General features: G+C 37.1%; 1 protein-coding gene across 2 annotated transcripts; it reads left to right on the top strand.

The window, feature by feature from the left end:
• Positions 1-6,245: 6,245 nt before the first annotated feature.
• Positions 6,246-22,046, top strand: ZDBF2 (zinc finger DBF-type containing 2). Of its 2 annotated transcripts, XM_014265104.3 has the most exons (8): positions 6,246-6,514; positions 8,594-8,700; positions 9,333-9,384; positions 9,932-9,983; positions 10,548-10,653; positions 11,491-11,618; positions 14,702-17,279; positions 17,557-22,046. In XM_014265104.3, exons 2-8 carry the CDS (start codon positions 8,599-8,601, stop codon positions 17,596-17,598), a joined length of 3,060 nt encoding a protein of 1,019 aa, XP_014120579.2. In that variant the 5' UTR covers positions 6,246-6,514; positions 8,594-8,598; the 3' UTR covers positions 17,599-22,046. The 2 variants fall into 2 exon arrangements, with proteins under 2 accessions (XP_014120579.2, XP_014120577.2); XM_014265102.3 differs by having other exon boundaries at positions 14,702-22,046.
• The last annotated feature ends 1,907 nt before the right edge of the window (positions 22,047-23,953 follow it).

The raw sequence follows: 23,953 nt of genomic DNA, 5'->3' as shown, positions 1-23,953 counted from the left end.
TCTGAGGAGTGAAGCCAGAATTCGCTGCACCTTGGATTGAGTCAGATGTCTCAAAATCTGCCCAAAGCCTAGCCAGTGTGGGTTCACAGAAACCCAAAGCACAGGGGTGAGCTTTAACCACACCCCTTGGGGATTGGGGCTGCTCTGCCCACTCGGCGTGCAAGTCCCAGCATAATTGTTTACAACTGTGCTTACAACAGAGATCTTATTTTCCATGTAAAGTGCAAAGACTCAGTTTCCACCTTTTATAAATTGTGTCTTTGCATTAAAATGCACAAATCCCCAAATCCACGGTTCAAATAGGATTACATTATGATGCTACAATGGGCAAAACTCCCAACCCAAGAGGTGCTTCTGTTTCATGTTCTGCAGTCAGCTATTAACAACTCACAGCCAAGTTGCTGAAGACTATTATGACAAATAACAGTGCAAAAAGCAAGCATATTTACATGAAGGAAACAATCACCAGTTCCTGTCCCTCACTATTCTATTGCTCTTGGCTACTGTGATCACTGAGACACAACTGGTCTTAAACAAAATGGGGACAGGGAAACTGAAAAGGATTCAATTTCAGTGTATAAGTCAACCTTCTCTCTTTCCTGGCCTTCAATAAAAGCAAACATAGCATCATTTCTAATCAATCTTTAGTGGGCTCTGGGGATGAGGCATAGGATACCAATCTAAGCAAAGACTCAGCTAACACCCCCAATATTTATCTGTCCATTCTAGTTCTGATTCTTAAGCTCTATCAAGACACATAAAGGTTAATTTGAAATCCTCCTCACTTTGCAATCTATTTTTAAAGAAGACTATATGACACAAATTCAGCACTTAGCAAGAACTTCAATATGGAATTTACATTAATTAGAAGCCCATACCCTTTACAAAAAAGGCTAAATCCATGAGATTGGATTTAGCCTTTTATGTAAAGGATATTTAATTTGCTACTTGTATTTCAAAGACAAATAGGCTCCCTTCTTTGAAAAAAGAGAAGAGAAGAGAAGAGAAGAGAAGAGAAGAGAAGAGAAGAGAAGAGAAGAGAAGAGAAGAGAAGAGAAGAGAAGAGAAGAGAAGAGAAGAGAAGAGAAGAGAAGAGAAGAGAAGAGAAGAGAAGAGAAGAGAAGAGAAGAGAAGAGAAGAGAAGAGAAGCTTGTGGAGAAGGGAACAGCCACTTCTCCATTTCAGGTTGAGAGACTGGGCAAAGGGAAATTACACTAATTGTATGAACCTTGGGTGCAAACCAGAAACTGAACTCCAATTACTTCAGTATTATAAAACCAGACAATCTTACAACATGGAACAGATCAAAAAAAAAAAAAAAAAGCTAAACTCTGATCCAGAGTAATAGTATGTGAAATGCTGAAGAAACACAAATCAAATGAAAGGCTTTTTGTTTAAAAGTTCTTTTTCTCCCTTTTAAAATTTTTGTATGAAAACCTCTGTGTTTTCAAACTATAAGAGAAAGAGACTTTTTTCAAAGGCTAATGTTTTTGCATACCAGCATTCTTAGCCTAAAATTAGGTTTTGTCCTTGGGAAAAAAACCCAGAACTTCTCTTTTTTAACTTTCTGCTTGCTTCCTGAATAGGATAAAGAAAACTTTCTTTAAATTATTCCCATGGTAGAGCAAAGTAGAGAGTCCACTTTTTCTCAGATGTAAGAGAATATCTTATGTGGTTTATTGCAGGAACATTAAAAAAGTTTAACATTATTTAGAACAGCCAGAGCAGAGAAAAACAGCACTTACTTAACTTCCTTGGGAATACATTTTGACCCCACCTTAAACTGCAGAACATCCACTGACTCAACATAATAGCATATATTTGGAACTCCTCAACTCCTAAAGATTGCACTACAGACAAGGAACCTGCAGAAGCATTTTACATTCCAGATTACCTTAAATTCATATCCATCTATTTAAAATCAGAAAAGTTCCATTAAAATGGATATATATAAACATTTAATTCAGAATATGACCAGGGTAAAAGCTGGTTTGAAACTTATGGAAGCTTGAAAATTCTTGATAAACAGAATTAATAACCTTCCAAGCAGTTTTGAGAAAATAATCTCTTTGTATCAGAAAGACATTATTGACTTCTGGGGTAATGGGAATTAATATTTACTTATGCAAAAATGCCTTGAGTTGCTACTGTGACAAAATGTGAGGTAGGCTATAAGGGAGTATTAGTCATCTACTAATTTAAAATATTTCAGTACTCACATTGGCATTTGATTTAAAAGCCACATTCATTTGTTATCTTTTCTGTTAATAAAATGGATGGTTTAAAACAGGCTAAAGCAAACATTGTGCTATGCAGACCAGATTAACTCAGTGCTGAGTATAAGTGTATTTCCATCATGTTATCTGACTGTGGTTAGCACAAGAACCTCTGGTGTTTCTGTTCCCTTCAGAGCTGAAGGCTCTCAGCCTGCAGAGTCCCCTTCAGCATGGAGGAAAGTGAGTAATTTTATGACTTTCAATTGCATCTTCCAGCAAATACATGCCAGAAATTATCATACTTTTCCAAGTAATTTGGTAATCAACAATAATACTTGAGAAAATCTTGCCGTTCTCAAGGGTCAATCTGACTACATCAATCAGACAATTTTAAAATTGGTGTTATATTTGGAAGTAAATATGAAACAATGGAAAACAGAATAGAGAAATTCTAAGGAACATTTTTTTTTGAAGCTATAAAAAACTCCATGCACAACATGAAGGCCAAAGAATATCCTGCAATTCATGAGCAGACACCTACAGCCTAATTACTGACTCAGATCCTTCCTTCATGTCACTGCCCTAAAAAATCAGGCAGAGTTATTTTGGAGAGATTAACTGACTGATCATAAACTGAAAACAGAAATTACTGTAACAGGAAACTATTCATTTTATTAAAATCTGTTCTCTGAAAACAGAATGCTCTTTAGCATACAAACTTCTCAACTGCTGGTTTATTTTCTTTACATTTTCTTTTAGAAAAGAACACCCTAAAAACAAGTTAATTTAAGTTGATGGGGAGACTTAAAACATGTAGCAGAGCTAAGGTATAGATTTGAAATCTAATGTAAGATGATTAGAAGCCCATCATACAGAAAGTTTCTGAAAGCACTGGATTTGGATACATTTTGTAGCCATACTGTTTAAAGCAATCCTTTCAGAGTTGTCTCCTCAGCCACTCTTTCTGCCAGCAAATGAACAGCAACAGCAGTCCTAACAGCAGTAATAAAGCCCTCTGGGATCAGTGCATCCCAGAATTTTTCTCAGCACTATTATAAAAAAAAATCTCTACATTCTGTACATGTATACAGAAATAAAATATAGAGAGCAATTTTAGTGGAAAAAAGTGCAAAGAACCCACAAACTGACAAGGCAAGCCTGTGAAAGCAGCAGCATGGCTTCCAAATATCAATTAAAAATTGACTAGAGAAGGATTTTCTTCTAATAAGATATTGGAAAAAGAGTCAAACTGTTTCATATTTCAAGTCACCTTTAAAAAACATAAGGCTTGATTACAAGAAAGTAAAATAATATTTTTAGGAAAAAAATGATTAGCCCATGCATTTCAGAAATTATTTTTTAAAGCTGTCTTTTAAAGCTTCTTAATGATATATCAAATTTTTTTCTTGGTCACTATCTGATCATGTACCAATTATTGCATAATTGTCAAGCTTTGCAATTGATTAAACAATTAAGAAAAAGAGAAAAAAATTGGTTTTGGTTTTAATTTTGTTTCAGTGCCATATCCAAGTAAATAAAAGACCATTATTATTTTTTTTAAATATACATTTTTCATTCAAAAATGAGAAAAATACTTATAATAGAGAAGAATCAATGTGTAATAGTAATCTGTCAATTCCAGCAAACTGTTTGAGAAAAGGAGAGCAAAGTAAACAAGAAGCTCTGGTTTGTGAAGAGATTATCCTTACCTTTTACATTTGTGAGGAATTATTTTCTTTTACTTTGAAGAACCTTATTAAATACCACAAAATTCATGATAAAGTGGAAAACTAGAATACCACAGAGGACCAGATAATTGTTCCATAAGTCTCATACCTGATATCAGCCAATAGCCAACATCAGATTTTTCAGAGAAAGACTACAATTATTTCTTAGGAATTAAAGGTTTTCATACAGTGCCAGGCACTATGGAACAGCCACTCAAGTGTAAAGTTGGAAAGATATTTCTTCCCCAAGGTTACTCAGAATGTGAAGTTCTCTAGAATCTACACACATAGTCACACTGCCTTGTTACAATCCAGGCTAAAACCATCAACCCATCCTTGGGAACATTTGGCAAAAGTAACTTGTGCATGGCTCAAGCCCCAGACCTTCAGATGTCAGTCAGTCAACACTTAGCTCAGATCCTTTGAAGAACTTTACCAAAACAACTATTTAAGATAAATTAGGCTTATAACATCAGAATGCATAAAGTACATATGCAACAAACGAAAAACCTAGCCAAGAATTTCCTGCCAGCTAGTTTTACCAAGCTTGATTTTCTTTCATCACATTCTCTCTTTTCCAATCTGAACCCAGCTGTTGGAAGCAATCTGACACTCTTTAGGAAAGAGTCTGTTAATTTGTCTAAATGATTTCATAGGTACAACTTTGACTTACATTTGTATAACAGAAGCGAAAACTACAACAAATCAAAGTAAAAGTAGGAAGCAGTGCAGTGAAAGGTATGGGGCAGTTTTTAAAATCTGAATATATGAGAAAAGACACCAGCAAAGAGAAAAAAAAAGTCTGAGGCTTACATCAAGAGAAAGTATAATTTTTTAAGAGGAAAGGAAGATTGTCAGCCCTACTCAATGTTCATATGTGAGGAGTAGTTCCCTAGCTGGGAAGAGGAGACTGAAGGACAGTAATCTCTCTCAATGCCTTACATGAATTTGAATCAAGGTGCAACCTGTACCTCATAAATACAGAAAGAGTTGAAAGCTAAGAAACACTTGGCAACACATGCCTAAATTCTGATATCTTTCAGTGACAGTCCAAGAGATAGAAAATTACATTCTATCTTGCAAAAATATTCAGGAATATTCTGAGGACATGTTGTATGGCATTATAAGACAGAGTGAATCAATTTCTCACAGCTAAAAAGGGCTTGTTTCATATGATCCATTCTGGAAAAAAAACCATCAGTGCCTTAGCTATGTAGCCAAGCTTCCTTTGTTTCAATAAACCATGGAGTTAGCAGAGCCACAGTAACTCACTAATCCTGCCATAAACCACCATAAAAGTAAACTATTTTAGCCTAAGATAACATGTCTATATATGTATTTGCCACATGTTTAAACAATGAAGCTCTGCTGATGTGCAATAATTTGGGCATGTGCCTGAGCCTTCCATGCGTGCAAATGCTCTCAGCCGAAAGTTCCAGTTTCCCCAAGTTGTGTATCGTACTAGGCAACAAAATATCATCAGGCAACTTTTGTTTTGTAATAAATATTTATTTTTCAGCAAGAAAGATGTATTCATAGGCATGCATGTATCAAAAGAATCCAACAGCAACTAAATCCAACCTTCCTAAAGAGCGGCCTTCTCCTACTCTTCTGTCATGTGAAATTTGTATTGAGTTACTTGCTCAGCGTGGGTGGACATTTCTAAGCCATGGTTTCATAATCACATAGCCACACAGCAGAGCCTTTTAACAGCAACTTCTTTAAATTTTCTGTATTGCAGTGCATTCAGGATTGTTTTTCCTCCATTGCACAATCCAAGCCTGTATCTGCACCTGTCTTCACACATAAGGGTGTTGTGTTGACTTTGTGTCTGCCTGGATTACTGAAAACACCCTGCTGCTTCAGCATAATGAAAGAAATATGCAATGGCTGGTTTCCCAGAGGAGATGAGATAAACGTTCAAAACTCTGTAAATGAATATAAAGAGAACCTGAGGTAAGGTCACATTCTTAAGCCCACTTAGAAGGAAAGCAGCTCTAGTATTAACTCTGGTAAAGTCAGACTTTAACGTTCTGATAAAACCTACTTGAACAATCCACACTGTGTAAAGCAAGCTACTTTTAATGGCCGAAAATAAAATAAAATTAGTTAACGCTTTAGCTTACTTTCAAGTATATGAAATAGTGTGTTTTGAAGGAGAAAATGACTAGTACAGTTGTTGAAATGAAACTCAGCTAAGAGGTTACTTTTCCATAACCAAAACCACCCTGCCGGGGCTGACAAAAGACGCCACCCCGAGGTGTTCTGGGGAAGTTATACAGCGCCTGCGCTGCAGGAAGCGAGGCTCTGGGGCTTCGGGGCTCCGTGCGAGGCGCGCCGACCCAGCTCCGACAGCCCGGCCGCATGGCGGCTGCGGGCCGGGAGCCCGGGCGGGCGGAGCGCGGCGCTGAGGGAAGGAGGCGCCCGCGCCGGGCCGGGAGCAGCGGCCCGGGAACCGCAGCTCCCGCCATTCCCTTCGCGGGGCGCGGCCCGCCGACCCGGAGCAGGAAGCAGAGGATGGCGTCCCTTGACCCCAGGGCGGCACTGGAGAGCGAGCGGGGAATGATGGAGGTGAGCCGGCGCCGGCAGCGGGGAACCGGGAGCGGGCGGACGAGTGCTCGACCGCCTCAGCGGCCCCTCAGCGCCCGGCCGCGGGTGGCGGCTCCCGGCGGGGCGGGGCGGGCGGAGCTCCCGCGGGCACAGCCGGTCCCGGCCCCTCGGCTGCCGGGCGGGGGGCCCGGCGGGAGACGGGGCGAGGCCAGGCGGGCACCGCGGGCTCGGTGCGGCCGGGACGGGACCGGACCCGCGCCTTGCGGTGAGGCCACGGGGCAGAGGCCGCTCCTGAGCGGAGCTGCCGCCTCCCTCCCTGCAGTGGTAGCGCTGTGGGAAGGCACTTGGCCGTGCCTCTGCTTAGGGGAGGGACTTGTTCTCCCCTGCCTGCCCAGCGCAGCTGCTCTCAGGTGAAGCGGGGGCTGAGGTGTTTATGGGGTGTATTTCGAGGAGCAGTTTTTATTGCCTTTTCACCCTTTTTATTTTACTTGTTGCGGTACAAGAGTGTCACTGTCGGGAGTGTCACTCTAGACACTCTGGAGAGTTTATCTGATGCCTTTGACGCCCAAATACTATCAGAATACAGCACTGATTTTTTTTTTTTCTTTTAAATTATTTTTAAAAATTTTAATGTGTTTCATACCTTTTGGTTGTGTTATTAAATATGACTGAAGATTTTCATTCTCTACCTGCTGTACATAGAGTAGTTCAATGAAGCCAAAACGAAGCATTGGTTTTAGAGACAGCTGCTAAAATAGCTTGATTAGAGTTTTACAAAATCAAATAATATTTCTGCATGTAACTGGTTGTTTATACATTTGTTACAATTTAAAGGATTTTTTTTGTTGTAAAACATTTAAGCTTTATCTTGAACAGATAGTATTTATTTATTCTTAATCCAACACTTTAAGATAGTTCCCACTGTAAATGTCTTAACTAAGGCAGAATTATGCAGTCTTTCCTTGAAAATCTGAAAAATCCTTTGTGGATTTATAGCTGTAGTCCCTGTTTTAAAAAAGTAAGGCTCTCAGGCAATCCAGATTTTAGCAACATAAACAAGGTATCTACATAGTAGGTCTCCTTAATTTTATTAGCTTGTGGGTTAAGTTTAACTTCAGATGGTAAGCAAGCTGTATATCCTGTACACTTGGGGTTTTTCAAAACACTAATATAAAGAGAATAGGTTTTCCTCTAAGAAACTCCTCTAAGACAACAGATTTTCCTCCATTCTCCAACATACTGCAGTTACCTCTCCTCAGCATCTTTGAGACTGAACTAAACGTTGGTGTGTCTTTAATCTCCTTTTGGAGCAGTGGGTGGGGATGAATGGTTGTGGTGTCCCCTGCTGGCTGTGGAGCTGCCTGGGTGCCTCCTCTGCTACACTTGCCACACTTGTAGCTTTATCATAACATTGTATGTCTACAGTAAGACTTAAAATAGCAGGAAGTTGACTTCAAGCAGGTAGAACAAGTGATTTTAACTAAGGCATCCGTCATGAGGGATAGTTTTCTGTGTTTTTCCTTCACTTTCTTTCAGATCCTGGCAGTGTGTAGGAAATAGAACAGGACTATTGAGATCAGTTGATCTGTCAAAAAACCTTTTCTCAGCTGCCAGATGAAAAGGTTTATTGGAACATCTGGGGTTTCTTGTTTATTTTGTTTTTTAATATTATTACATAAATTGCAACACAATTATAAGTAGAAGGAGTTTGGTGTTTTGGTGGATTATGTTGTTTTGGTGAGGGGCTGTTTAAAATTGAGCTATTAAGATATTCCTTCTGACCATAACTGCTATAACAGCTCAAGTATTTTATCATGAGCAGTGCATAGTCTCAGAAAGGACAACAGTGTTTAGTACACAGGGCCCATGAGGAAGAAAGAAGACACAAAGTCATTCCAGAAGGAATGGTTAACATTTATATAGGAAAGACTGTCAAAATTACTTCCATATTAAAAAAAGATGTGCTGTAGACTTCAAAAAGATTTATCCATTTGTTCAACTGTTTGCAAAATGGTACAGAAAAATTTACATGCCTTCGGGCATGGAAAACATGCATTATTAATGTTATTTTAAAAGGCTCTTTAACTTCCATGTTGCCAGATGGGATGAGAGAAGTGTCCTGCACTGCAAATGGCCTCCTGTTTGACATTTATTGCTTGCTAGTCTGGAGTCAGCTTTGGTGCATGAGGAAGGCTGGTGTCTCTAAGGTAGGTACTAGAAAGATGATTTAATGTTTACATTCCATAGCATAAAAGGCCTGTGTGACACCTAGAAGTCCTTTGTGTTTGGACACCCCAAAGCATGTAACTGCTTGTTGCTGCAGTCATATTTTTATTTAAAATTGTGAGATTCAAATTTGATTGGCAGATCTTTTGAGTAATAAGGCTTCCTTTTCCAGCCTAGATAATTACTTTGTGTAGTATAGGTCTCATATGGGTTTCCTCACATATATCTCTCGTCTTAATTGTTAAGGCAACTTAGGAAATTAAGTAATTAAATTAATTTGACAAGATTACTGCTTAATAGCCTAACAGAGTGTGTGCTCTGCTCATAAGTATAGTATTTGATTTCATTAATTAAAAGTTAGCCCCTTCTATCAAAGCTAGAACGTATTGCTAAATGTAACATTAGGGTAACCTAGTAAAGCAGAAGTTTCTTTTTAGAATGCAGCTTTATTTAAATCAGGTATTGGTCTATAGCTGAAACAGTTTGGAGCTTTTAAAGAAGCTTGGACTGAAGGAAGAGCTTCAGTCTTTAAAATGTCTTTAAAATTACTGACTTTAAAATTTTTTAAAATTAATTTCTAAAATTACTGACTTTAAAAATTTTTTATTTACAGATGTTTGAGAGAATCAAACGATCTGATGAAGCTTCTGCTTCTTCAGCACAAGGTAAGAAGTTGAAAAAGTTCAAAGAAGTTTTTGTTGCAGTTACATTTAAAAACGTAATAACTATCAATAGAAGTATAAGCTCATCTTGCAGTTCAATTGCTTACTTTGATTTCTTAAATTTCATCATGGAACTTAGATGGAAGGAGTGACTTCTGAATCATCCACAAAATTTCTATGTAGGTGTAATTCTCTTGTCCTGTTGTTAGCTGTTTGAGACACTTTACATTTTATCTCAGTAATCATGGATGTTGCAGTACCAGTGTAGATTGCCATGGACAAATCAGTAGAAAAACTCACTCACCTCAGCTATGAAAGAGTAAAGCTTATTTTATGAAGTTATTGGATGAACTTTACTAACAAAAGGATCTCTTCACACTTTTTTGAACTTACTAAAACTTTTATCTTCCTTTAAAATAGTAGTTTTGACAAATGCAATGTAAGAGAAGTAGCTAGATGCAGGTAAAACTCTTCATCTCCTTGATACTCTGTTGGTTTTTGTGTTCTGTACATGTGTTATTTCTTGGTTGTTGTTTTTGTTTTTCTGTAGGAATCCAAAGACATGGTGCTGAGGGCTCTCCACGGCAGGACAGCAGTAGCAGGTAAGTTAGGTGATGATCTAACTGGCATCCAGCTTACTGCTTACAAAGTAAAATGGGAAGAATCTGCTTTTCAGCCTTATCTGTTACCTTGTGTAATGGATGACGGTGACACAAAATGGATTAAGTGTATGATTGGAGGTCCTTTGTATCTTACACCCATGCACTGGTAAAAACTGTGGGGAAGGCATGTTGTAGTGCCCCAAACTACCATGGGGGTGTCAAGTGTTTTTTGTCCTTTCTTCTTTTTATTTCAAAATACTAACAAACAGACAAATTAAAAGAAAAAAAATGCCTTTTTCTTTAGAAGCAATTATTTTCAGATTTCAGCTAACTGTGCCTTTAAGCTGTTATTCTTTGTTCTGCATTTAGGAAAAAAGTTTTTTAGTGAAATTTGCTTGAGAATACTTTAAAATGCATAGTCTCACCATTACAGTTCTAAAATGGAACCATTTATCTTGCAAATTTTTCCCATCTGTGTAGTAAGATAGATATTTAGAATTTCAATGCCAAGGACATGGATTAAACAACACAACATGCCTTGACAATATTACCTGCTTCTTTTAGTTTACAGAGAAGAGGACAAGAACATCCTCGGCCTGGAGCATCCACTGTGCAAAGTAGACAAGGATACTGCAACTGTTGCCATGTACACTACAGTAATCTGGAACAGGTGAGGCAGCTTCTGCATAATTTGGCAGCAGATAGCAAGGAGTACCTAAGGCTTTATCAACTCATAAATATCAGTTTCTACACCCCACAACCAATACTGAGTGAAAAATGAGCTGTTTGTGAATTGCACGATATGTGCCGTCAGGAAGACCCGTTGCTTATTTGTTACCTCTTGTAGAACATGCTGATGGAGTGGCACACAGCTGCTTTTCTGAAGTGCCACACATTGCACCCATTATGATTTTCTCTGTGTCTTTAATCTTGAGATCTCTATATATTTTAAAGTACTAGGGTTATAGTAATATCTTTGATATCAAGGCTGGAGACATTTGATCAAGCGTTTTCAGTTCTTTTGTCAGTCTCCTGTCTTATAGACTTTTTTAATGAGAAAGTAGAAGCCTATTTAATCTTCTGCACTTAAGGAAATTATTGTTAATTTGAGTGAGTTGCAGGATGTTTGCTCATGTTAAGTTCAAGAATATTATAAGTAATTTATACATACATTTATAGTATTTGTTCTGGTTAAGAGACTTGTGAGCAACTGTGGGATTTGTGAGAGTATTTGTACTAGTTAGAAGAGATTTGTCAGCAGCTACCAGAACCATAATTTAAGTTCCAACTCAGAAAGATGCTTCAATACCTTTTTGTATTATTTGAGACTGCCCAAACATACTTAAAGATCTCAATTAAGATTTTAAAATAGTAAAAGAAGATTTTTCTTTTTATTTAAATATTTTCCTAGCAATGGTGTAACGTTTAACCTGGGAAGGAATTTTTAGGACTAGGCCTGTGTGTTAGCTGTAGTATTAGACTAATCATCTGTTGCATCTTTCCCCAGCACATTTTCAGCTCCCAGCACAGACATTTTACAACATACTGTAGGAATCGTACGGGTACCAGTAGCTTGATGGAGCGTTTCCTTCAAGATGTTTTGCAGCATCATCCCCACAGATACCATGACAGCAGGTATAATACAGAAGGCTTTTTATTTTAATATGTGTAAGTGGAATGCATGTGTTATGAATTCCTCTGTTTATTCTACTGCTGAGCAGTAAATTTGGCTCATTTGAGGTGAAACTTGCTCAATGGAGACAGTTGCTGTTTATATGAAGACAAAACTTCACTACTTATAGATTTGAAACACCACCACTAATAGCTTTTAAATATGAGGACCTTAAAAAGAAGGAATATATAGGTCAACACTTACAATGGCAGATTGTACAATCTCACATGCATTTACAAATTCTTTAAATTTGAGCTTTATATGTTTTATTCTAAATATTTTAATTCTGGGCCTTACATATATATATATATATATGCTTAGCAGTATATTTAATGTATGTTTTGAAAGGGTGTATAATTTTGGTTTGTTGATTATGTCAGGTAAGTATTTACATGTTTATTTTTTCATTAACAGTTCACCTGTTCAGTTAATACTTGAATTACATTAATTAGCCAATTCATTAATGCTCAGATTTTGAAAAGTTCTCTTTATTTATCATGTGCATGTTTCAAGAGTAATAAGAGGATCAGTGTGTTAAATTTTTCTCTGTAGATGAAGGAAAATCCATTAAACCTCATTTGTAGTGTTTTGAAAGGCAGACAAAGATCCCAATTTGATCCCAGTACAGTGTTTCTCAATATGCAACTCTGCTATGTGTCTTGACAAACAAGCAGAAGGATGTTTTGTTTGAAAGCACTCATTAGTATTACCAATTCTGGATGTGCCAGAACTAGCTAATATGCATATCTATGCCAGACTAGCCCAGGACATGATGTACACGTCACTACAAGTAAATAAATTGTCCTCCCATCTTAAATAAATAGATTTTATTGCACTATCGAGAACATTCAGCATTTTTTGCTGTGGAGAAAATATAGGATTCACTTTAAGTCAGGCTTCTCTGGAGGTGTCACTAATACAAGGTTTGGTGAACAAAACCTACTAACAAGGCAAAACAATCTACCCAGGTTCCTCTAAGTTGCTGGTAGAAGGAATAGAGTGAGAAAAATAATATTCAAAATCTAGATTAAGTTGGAGGAAGGAGTGGTAAGTAATCGCAAATCTAGACAGAGTTTGGAGGAAGTAAAGCAAAGATGGAAAAGAAAGCATGAATAGATTTATGCTGTGGTCCTGCTCTGAAAAGAAAGTTATGGTCTTAACTGACACTTGAGGTAAGATTTTGATTCTCTTCTTTCTCATGTTAAAACACTTGGGTTTTTATACAGTTTCACAAGTTCTTTAAATACCTGTTTTTGCTGTTTAGCTGAATTCATAAAAGGGATCTTTATGTGCAATTTTAAAAGATTATGGAAATATTTGTAAGACTCAATTTGTTTTACAGAACCAGTATACCTGGTAGTTATGTGGAAAAAGGAAAAATTCACCAGAGCTTTGGCTTATACTGAATTTCAAAGGATATTGTTGTTCTCCCCCAGTATAAAAACAAAACAAAACCAAACACCCACAAACCATCAAATCATTTCTTCCTCCAAACACTTGGTATGTAAGTTTTTTACCTAAGGAAATAGTATTGAGCATTTTAGAAAGTAAATCTTCATTCTACTTAAGGGGGTAATTTGTAGCAAAACTGTCAAAAGTTCCTAACTACATAAAACTCTTGTTCTGTTCTCTTCCCCCAGGGACATTTGCTTAAAAGTAATTTTTGAGAAGTGCTTGTAGGCTGTAAACTGAGCTAGAGAACTAGGAGTTTGTTATAGTTTCTCCATATGAAAATTTATTTAGTTTTATATTCAGTCTTTCAGCAAGGTCCAGGTGCCAGGATGCAAAGATGTTTTGCACAAAGATGGAATAGCCCTGAAGTTAGGAAGTTAAAAGATTAATTCTGTTGCATCTGGCATTCCCTTTAGGTCCTATTTCAGAGCTTAAGTGACCAAGAATTCATGCAAGGGCAAAGCAGCGTTTCAGATGATAGGCATTGTTTGATCATCTGATGTGTTTGATTACTTTGCATTCATATAGTAATAGTTCTTTTTAAATGTTTCATTATATGAGATTTCTCTTGCTTACTCGGTCCTATATCTCTTAGTTGTATGTAGTCTTAGTTATATAACCAAGGAAATTACTGTACTATAAAATTTGTTCACAATACTTCTGTTAGCTGATGTCTGCCATGTAATAAAGTAAACATCTGTTTGGGTCTCACAAGATGGTTATAATTTTTGAGTGAAACACAATATTGTCTTCTTCAGTTATATTTACATATTTTAAAAATTGTTTCCATTGAATTTGCCTGGCTGCTACACATTAAAGCCTTGTGGGTTTCTGTGTTGCATAGGAAAAATAGTCCATATGTGTTAGCTGTGTTAATTCTGGAAGACACAAACCCTTGTGTTTGAGGCAGTCTTAAAGACAGAACTGCCAGTTACAGAATATATAGAAATCTGTTGTCACAGCAAGGCTGAACAATCCTGACTTGGCTTCTTGCAGGAGTGAGTCAGAAGCTGTGGTGTCTGTGAGAAACAGTAAACATGGAATTCCATGGCCACATGTGCAGAGTTCCTATCAGGCAGCCATGTTTTGTAGGGAAAAGGGCATTTATACTCAACAATGGTTTTATGCTGTGTCCTATTATTATGTTCCATTTATTATGTTCCATTTCTCTACAAAGCTCAATTTTAAGTAATGATAGTATGATCAATGCAATCACCTCTATAAAAGTTTAAAGGCTTAGCACTTCAAACAAAGGAAATATCCAAATATCTTTACTTTTTCTGCTGCGCTGTATTTATAAAAGTATTGTAATCTATGTTTGGCCATTCTTAATTGATGATTGCATAAAGAGGGGGCTAAACTAATGCCCAAATTGTTATCTTTAGCTTTGTGGAGCATTTCCCCCTCCATAATTTAAAAAAATTGAATATCTCTGAGATACATAGAACAGCTGTAGTTATTTCAGTTTGTCCATTAGAAGTGATGCAGTCTAGGTAATGACTCATAAAAAACCCCCACACTGCTGTTGTTTGAAACATTTTTAGCATATTTACAGTATTTATCTAAGCTGCTTTTTTTCTTCCCTCCCCTTTAGACCAACCTATGATGACATGCCATTCCCCGTCACTCTGGAGCCTCCTAGGATTTCTTGCCTGTCCTCAGAAGAGATGCAGAAAAAGAAGAATAGTGAGAAACAGGAGATTTCCAGCAAGGACCAGGAGTCTGTTCGTGAAATAGGCTCTTCTGTTCCATGCCTGTCTCATGAGGGAACAAAGAAAACTTCTGTTACACAAGCAGGTTTTCAAAAACTTCAAAGAGGCCAGGAACGTGTTCCAGGGATATCCCAGCAGTCTGCTGGCATTTGTAGTGATAAGAAATGGGTAAATCTGAAACATGCCCGAATTGCAGGTCATAGCCATGAAGGTCAGTCTACAGCTGTGAGCCCTGTACCTCAGCAGTTTTCTCTCAGCCCTACAAGCCACAGTTCCTCTGTTAATCCTAAAACAGGAAGAAATGTTAGGGATTTGGCAGCATCAAATCTGTTTCTGCGAAGAGGATGTGATGAAAGAGCAGTGGAGGTCTGCAGTAGGGATGTGTTATTGAACCCACGCTTGAATCCTGCTCCAGCACTGGTTCACCCAAAATGCCCTTCAGTTTCTCATCAGAATCCTACACACAGCCACAGCAATTCTTCCTTTATTACCTCAGGTCAATCTCTCTCAAAGCGAGATAGTTTACGAACTCAGGATGAAACTTTGGTGTCTGATCTCCATCTCAGGGATACTGTGGGTATCAGCAGCTCCCTAGATCCTGGGACATCCCCACAGCTAGCAAGATGCAAAAACATAAAGACAAACAGACGTGATGAAAGTTCAGTGGATGAAACTATTGAAGATGTAATTGTGAAATACTGCCATGAAACTACATCTGAAGAAATTTGTTTCAAAAAAGAGAATAATCCCAGTGTACCTTTTTCATCACTTCTGGACCATACTAATTTAGAGGGCTCTGAAATGAGTTTTGACTGTGATGCACCAATCCAGGTAGGGACAGATTTACCCAAGGCAGCTATAAAAGATATAGAATTCCTGAAAGAGGTCCAAGTATGTTTGCAAGATAAGGACTATGGAACACAGCTCTCTTCTGTTTTAAAAACTGAGTCATTAGAGAAAATAGAAGCAGTGAAAAAGGACGTTGTAGTTCATACCGAAGAACCAGTTCTTCCAGCCCTGCCTCACGTGCCTCCTTCTTTTGTGGGAAAAACTTGGTCTCAAATAATGTATGAAGATGATATAAAAATTGAAGAACTTGTGCGTGATTTCAGGGAAGGTCGTTTTCGCTGCTACTTTAACAGTGAATCCTCAGCCAATTGTACAGGGAAGAGAATGAAGAAAAAAAAGCAGAAGGATGAAAAAAGGATCAATATTATTGAGGGTAATAGAACAGAAAGTGCACCAGTTAAAGCACTGCCAGAATTTAATGATGCTTTAAGTGGTGGCTCTGATTTTGATAACCCATCTTTAGCCTCGGATACACTATGCAACCCACAAATTGTAAAAATGCCTAGGAAAAGGACATGGCGCCTGGCTTCAAGGTGTCAGGTGGTGAAAGTCAGCCATGGCACCCAAACAAGTCTGCTGAACTACCCTGTGGCCAAAAGGAAAATGTCTAGAAGGGAATCTGATCCAGCTGATCAGAAAGCAAGCATTGCATGTCTGGAGAATGAAAAAACTCCAAACATGAAAACTAGACTATGTGCCCTTAAACTTCCGGAGTCCTATAGCAAGATCATGAGTCCTGTACAGCCCAAGACAGTGGTGTATGTACTCTCATGCCCAGAGGTAAAACAGTGCAAAGGTAAACCTATAGATATTCCCAAAATGAGAAAAAACCATCACTCCACAGATAGCAAGGACTCTGTAAGATATAAATACAAACAATGTTCTCTCAAATATTATGACCCACTGACAAATCGAATTCTGAAAACACCTCCTAAGAGTACAGTTGGAGAAAAGGCCAAAAAGCCCTCTCATGTTCGACAGCTTTTCAGAAGTCTCAGCTTTGATGCAAACATGAAGAAACCAGCTGATACACAGAGAGAAAGCACACCATCAAAGTCACTCAATCGGTCAGACTTCTGTAGTTCTTCAGCATCTTTCCTGCCAGATCGAGATAAAGGGAATGATGCAGCCTCAAGTCAAAAGGCAGATGGACCATCTGTTGCCACAGAAAAAACAGATTGTCTTGTATCTGAGAACTCTTTTAAACACCTAATCATTTCACCTTTGAACTCTGTGATAGAAGGAGATTGTAGATTAATTCCATTTAATAGAATTACCAAAACTCCTCTGACCTCCATCAGGAGTGAGTGGTTAGAGAGGGAGACTCCAAAAGCAGTATGGAGGAGAAAAGAAGGCACTAACAAAGAACCAGTTTTTTCCAGAAAGGCTGCAGGATCTAAGTCTGTCAGATGTAATCTTGAGAGGAGAGGAAACAGAGTAACCACAGGCAAACAAAAGTCCAGAACTAAAAAACAGCAGAAAGAGGGTATGAGAAGACAACTTCAGCCTTGTGCCCAGAAATCTGCTTTCTCCATCCAGAGGTACCAGACAAGGAAAACTACAGTGGGAAAGCACCCTAAGAAAGAGAAGCCAGATGCTAAAAAATTAAAGGTGAGAAGGAAACCAAAAAGGGCCTTTCTGAACTCAACAGTTGTAACAGGGATTCCTGAAAAAAGGCAGAAAGTCACATCAGAATCTTTTCCCAAGAAACCAGAGCAAGCTTCCTCCAAAGTCAGGAGCTGGGAAGTCAGTGGAGATCGGGTTCATCCTGGCACTGTGAACCGGCCCTCTAGAAGAACCTCTGCTGTACCATTACATCGAAACTGTCTTGTTCTACCAGGTGAGAGCTAGCTACCAAAAGAACTTCTTTTTCTTTTTTTTTTTATAGCCAGCACCTGGAAGAAGGAAGGAGGAAGAAAGAAGGCCATAGACAATGCAGTTGAAGTGCTAGAGATCCAGAAAGTGCAAAGCCAGTCTAATGTGAAATAAATGCAACTGTAAACTCAGCTCTTGTTCCTGGAATATGGGGACACAATGTATTGCACTGTTCTACTGTGTAAAGCTGCAGAAGTTGTGGATTTGATTTAAAAGCACTTATAATCATATTTACTAGTCTTCACCTGTACATCAGCAAAATGACCTTGAATGGTATCATATTGTTATTATGGTATTATCAGTGCGTGACAGTGCACTATAATAAGGTAATTTAGAAGCTGTGTTAATTAATTGTGCCTATTTAAATTTTTTCACGTAATTCTAAAGTGCAGAAGATGACTCACTTGCTATGCTAGAAGTTTAATGAAGATAATACATCAATCAGGGCTGAATTCTGTGTATGTATTTTGTGTTTGTGTATACGTGCACCTAATTCAACACATAATATATACTTGCCTGTGGAATGGCATTAAAATTAATACAGTATGATACAATTCAGATCAATTCAATGGTTTCTTGAAATGAAATATAATTTTACACATTTTTGTATTGACTTCTTTGTTCCTGAAATCATGTCCAAAGCTTTTGGTTTTTTTTTTTTTTGACTGAAAGTCACTGTGGGCTCTCATCAAGCAATAATGGACCATGCTGGTAAGGAAAAATGTCTCCTTAGGGGACTGTTCAGATGGTGGTAGCTGAAGTGAAGTCTTGAATTCTAAAAGAAGTACAGGGTTATGTTTGAGGGCTTTTAATTTTGTTTTGAATAACTTGTTGATTAAGTTTGTAGGTGAATTTTACATTCCTTAGTGAGGGGGATTGAAAAGTTATAATGCAAACAAATAGCAGCAAGTTGTTTCAGAATGTCAGCCTTGAGTTTGGGGTACTGTGCTTTTCTGGCTTTATTTGGTGTAGTGTTGGTTAAATTTTTATGGACTAGAGGTCAAACTTTCTAATTTTTCAGTAAAATATTTAAATAAACCTAACACAGCATCCATCTAAATATATTAGAGTTCAAATATTTGGTTAAAAAACCTGGTTGACTAAAAATTGTATTCCACAGAGATTCAAGTTTGGCTCCTGGTGTTCCATTTACTATGGTTTTATGGAAAAAAAAACCCAAACCCATGGTGTTTTAGTTTAGTTTTCTTTCTTTTTTTAATAGTTGTTGTGATGACAGTTTATTTGGTGTGGTTAGGAAACATAAAGCCAGTCTCACAGATGTTTCTGTGCTTTAAAACCTAAGATTAATGGTTCATTTCCAGTAAATTAAGCATGCAGTTAAACATCATCATAATCCAGGATTTGGTTTTCAAATCTTCAGTTTGATGTATTATATAATCTATTTTACCTTCATAAATTCTCTAGTGGTACAGTACATTTTTCAGAACACAAGAAAAACATGGAAAAGAGTAGACCTTGCTGTCTCTGGCATTGAACATATCTGTGCATTTTCCCCCCAGAAAACAAAACCATTCTTGATTCTTCATTCACTTCTTTCTGACGTGCCAAGGGTCACAGATTTGGGCTGAGATAAAGGTGGACCTGGAAATGGTTTATTTTAATATACAGTATCTGAAGGAAATATCAAAGCTGTCATCATGAACCACATGTTCAGAGAATATTTTGAGGATGTTTTTAATGTATATGCATATTTCCTAAGATAAATAAAAGATGTGCATGTGTCAGCTGGAAAGTAAGTTCCTTTACAAGTCAAATATGGCCTGACAGATTTTTTTTATTTGTTTTGTTTTAATTTATTTTGTTTTTTATATAAGAGTTGATTTCTTTGGACGAATTTTCCTATGGTTGTCAGTAGACACAGAATCTTATGATTATATTGCAAGTCACTGGAAAATGAAGGGCTGTAATATAAATTTTTAAAGCCCTCAACTAATTGTGCCTGTATAATTTAATATTTTGTCTAATATAAAACTGATGTTTTTAAAGCAAAGTTTTAAAGGAATGGTTTTTATAGAAAGGCTAATTTTTAGATAAAAAGAAGATTTTTAAATAAAGTTTGTTTTAAAGCAAAGCTTTAACTATAGATAATTCCCATTCTAACATATTTTTATGATACAAGAATGTTTTCCTATCTAACTTCTTCCATCTTATTTTTCACAGTATTTCACACGTGAAGAGCATGAATTATTCTGTGTGTGAATAAGTTTTAATGCACATTGTACTTTAAGAACACTAGTGTGTATTTGTTTAGAGTCAAAATACTGTTCTCCATACTCATTCAGTGTACATTTGTCTTATTCCAGTGCACAACTTTTCCTTGAAATCTTGAGTAATAAAGATGTGTTGAGGACTATAAAATTACTAATATTTTTAGACTGTAAGGTCTTTTGTTTTTGGTAATAGACCCTCTTATCAGGGTGGGATTTTTAGAAGAAAAATGTTATATTTAAATAAGAGTATAAGTAGCTATATATTTTCCTTAAAAAAAAAAAAGAAAAATTAAAAAAAAAAAGTATGAAAGAATTTATTAGAAGAATAAGACTTGAAGTACAAGTCTGGAAACATTTATGTGGTTGACATTGTCAAAATAAGGTTTACTGTAGGCTTGGATGTTAATCTGTGCCTCACTTCCAAATATTCAGAAACCTCTTCTGTGCATGCTCGATGACCACTAGGAAAAAGAGACTGTGATATGAGAAGCAAAAGCAGAAACTGCTTTGCAATGAGAATTATGAGCATTTTGCAAAACAAAATATTGAAAAAATACTTAATATCATGTGCAAGAAGGAGAAATTTCTGGGGTCTTGAGAAATAGGCAAGCACTTTCCTGTTAGATGAGTAATGGAGTTTCTGCCCTTATGGAATAGAACATTGTTTCATTAGCAGCATGACCAATACTTCAAAACATGGTTGTGAAGTCCACAGCAATGGCAAACTTGAGAACTGAAATACTTTCTCTCCAAAATTGGTGGGTGTGTTGGTTGTTTTTGGGTCATATATCTTGTTTCTATTTTGCTTGTGGGTTTTTTTGGCTGTGGGGGGACTGGGTTCTTTTAATGTTAGTAGACAAAGAGGCAAAGAGGTTTTGTCAGTATGCTTGCATCTCTTAACATAGAGGAGCAAGAAAAGAGCTGGAGTAGAGAGGAATAAGCTCATGCTTTTGGATTAAATTGGCAGCAGTTAGAACCAGTACCTTCTTTAATAGCTGAGGAAAATGTTACCATTTCTTCTTCAGTACATGTGCAATTTTGACGTGTAAGTTTGTAGTTTTTATTATATGTTTCATAATTTTTAAAAAGTCTCTCCCCACATAAAGTACTCATTCAACCTTTCAAAACAGTCTTATTCTAAGCAGATAGATTTTTATTATTCATTAGGGTTGTTAACCATAAGTGTGACTCTGTCATATTGTGCCAGGGGCTAACCAAACATAAAATAGCAGTCCCCCATAACTTCAGATATCTGACACTTGCACCTTGCAGTTCTTCAGTTAATTTTCTGATTGGATTTTTTGCTGTCTTGTTCTTTCTGACACATTTGTATCCAATGTTCACACATAATTGTGTTACGAAAGTACCCTTCTCTGGGACTCACATAAATGAGGTTATTTCTGTTTATAATGAGCCTATAGCTTCATCTGAAATTGTGTTTTAAGTTTCATGCTGAATTTGTGCCCAAATGAGAATGTGTTTTATGGTTTTCATGTTGTTGTTACTGATAATGTATTTTGCAATAATTTTGCTTGATGTTGTAATTTTTTATCTGCTTTTTTGTCTCTTTTGTCTGTGGTCATTTGACACAATGTGGGTTTGTAAGGATACAGCAATACTACAGACTGGTTCGGTGGTGTTGCTGGATGTTCTTTCTCTGTATCTTCTGCTCATTTTATTTCAGATTTGTTGTTTCCATTGTTTTTCTGAGTCATGTATTTGGATTTCTTTTTTTATGTTGTAAAGAGCTAAATTTCAGGGCAGTACATTCTGTGTAGAAGTCAATCAGTGACAGGTGACAGAAGAGGAGGTTGTCCCAGTCCGAAGTGCAGAGGGCAGGTTGGCACAGGTGCTCCTGTGCTTGGGAGTCTGCTTTACCTCACTAAATGGTGTGAAACAGGAGTGGGATGATGATTCTTGATTCCTTTGTTGGTTTTCCTTTCTTCTTCCTTTGGGGTCATTCTGCCTGAGAACAAAGTAATCTGAACTCATACTGGAAATAAGGGGTTTTCAGCTTTTGGTGTTTTGGGGACAAATAGGAAAAGTAAAATGTGTCTCTCTCACTAATGTAACTAAATTCACTGAGTTTTTGCCTTTAATATTTTACCTGCTGAATTACAGCATTCCTGATAATATTTTTCAGAAAAATATGTAATAGCATAGTTCTGAGCATGCCCAGAAGCAAAGGTTTTGTTCCTTGTTTGTTTTGCAGTTATAAATTCATTCATTCCTTCAGCAGAACAAATCTTGTTTTAATAAAATAAAGACTGAATATGTGCTTTTGGAGTTTATTTATTCTTGGAGTTTACCTTGAAGCTATTTGCTATAATTTGTTGTGGAAAGAACACAAACAGAATGCTATGGAGTAAGCTACTACTATGAAGGCAGACAGTCATAATTGAAACAACTGTTCACAATGGTGTGATATCTTGACTCAGGGAAGCCAAGATTCATCCCATTCTCTGCCAGCTGAAGCAATGACACCCTAGGATGGCATTGAAAAGATGACAGATGCATTTAAAATGTCTAACTTCATTTGGCAGCATGAAACCAAGAAGCCCCAACCACATGGCAAGCCAGATGCCTGCAGCACTTACTCATTAAGAGTTTTTTGAGAATCTGCACTTACTATATGAGGGCAGGGGCTGGAAATACAGTCTTAACCAGCTTTCTACTTTATGCAAAACAGTTTGGCATCTGTAATCATAGAGCAAATAAAGGCAGGCAGAACTCTCTTCAAAGCTGTGTGCAATAATGCTTTTAAGAGCATGGTAAACGCATTATTGGAATACCTTGCACAGTATAGTACCTTGTTCTATAAATTTGTTAGTCATTTGCTCTTTGTAGCAGTGCCTGTTTAAACCAGTGTGATTTTTTTACAGGAGCAACACAGAGAGATGTGTCAGATCAGTAAATGGCTGAGAAGCAGAGACATGTGGTTTCCTGAGGCCTTAGTAAGTCATAAAATTTCAGGACATGCTTTGCAGTTTTCAGTCCATACTTGAAAATATCCATATATTATGTAGTTGGCTGAAAGAAGTTAATACTGTGCTATCAAATAGTGATTAACTAAAGAAATAATTGTTCAGCCATATGAACATGGAGTTACAAGTATGATACTATAACCAAAGTTTTAAGTCAGGTGCTTGTTCTTTCATGGGAAATAAAAGCAATTAACAATATGCTTATAGAGTGTACAAGGGAGATCCAGTCCAAATTGGTGTGTTTGAGAATTATGATGGAATTAATAGCACAGTTTTAGTTGGATTGGGATTCACTGGAGTAATTAGTGTTATAATTATTGTGTTTTGATGGTTCTAGAAGTCATTTATTGGAGTGCAGAAGCATTTTTCATTAAACGTTCGAACACATCATCATTGCAGTTTGTGATTTAACAGTTTCAGCATTTCTAAACTTAGGTTCTTTTTTTGTCACTGTTCTACCCTTAAGGAAACTGAAAAACAGCTTTTCCCAAATACTGGGAATCATAACCAGGTTTTTCAGTATCACACATCCTCAAATATAGTTGTACTTTAATGTTTTAAAGCTGGTCAGCTTCTCATAGTTGATGTGTCATACTGCATTAATGTTGGCACTGGTGCATCTGAAAATGTTGGTTGTAGCCTACTGAATTATGATTAATATTGCACAAAAAAGTTGCAGAATCAAAATGCACCCTTGCTAGCTCATGCAGAGAGCTTAAACACTGTGCTACCCTGGACATTGTGCTGTAAGAATGAACAGAGAAGCCGAAGCTGTGGATGCAAGGCATGTGTATGTCTTGCTTTTTATTGCACTAGAATTTTAATATGAAGAGGGAGGTATAAGTGATGCATAAGACTTAAATATGTATTTTAGATTGGAACTAGATCAATGAACATTTAGCTTTGGAGGGGTTGTTTTGTTTTGTTTTTTTAATGTTTATTTTATCTGAACCTTGGCAAACAGTAGTCAAAATCCATCTACTCCTATAGTGGTGCAGCTCAGAATCTGTCACTCACTCTTCTGGTATGTTACTTTTATTTGCTTAATGTATGGATAATATTTCTCTTTACTGCTGCATGTTTCATATTTCTGCCACTGGTAAGAGGGGAGAAATGTTTATAACAAAGGTTGTGCATGTACATCCTTTTGAAGGCTAAAGAGAAAACTTGTAAGGCAATACACGGCTACAAGCAG

Source organism: Zonotrichia albicollis, chromosome 10 (genome assembly GCF_047830755.1).
Source record: "Zonotrichia albicollis isolate bZonAlb1 chromosome 10, bZonAlb1.hap1, whole genome shotgun sequence".
In the NCBI taxonomy this organism is placed as follows: domain Eukaryota; kingdom Metazoa; phylum Chordata; class Aves; order Passeriformes; family Passerellidae; genus Zonotrichia; species Zonotrichia albicollis.
This window is presented reverse-complemented; position numbering and strand designations above follow the sequence as displayed.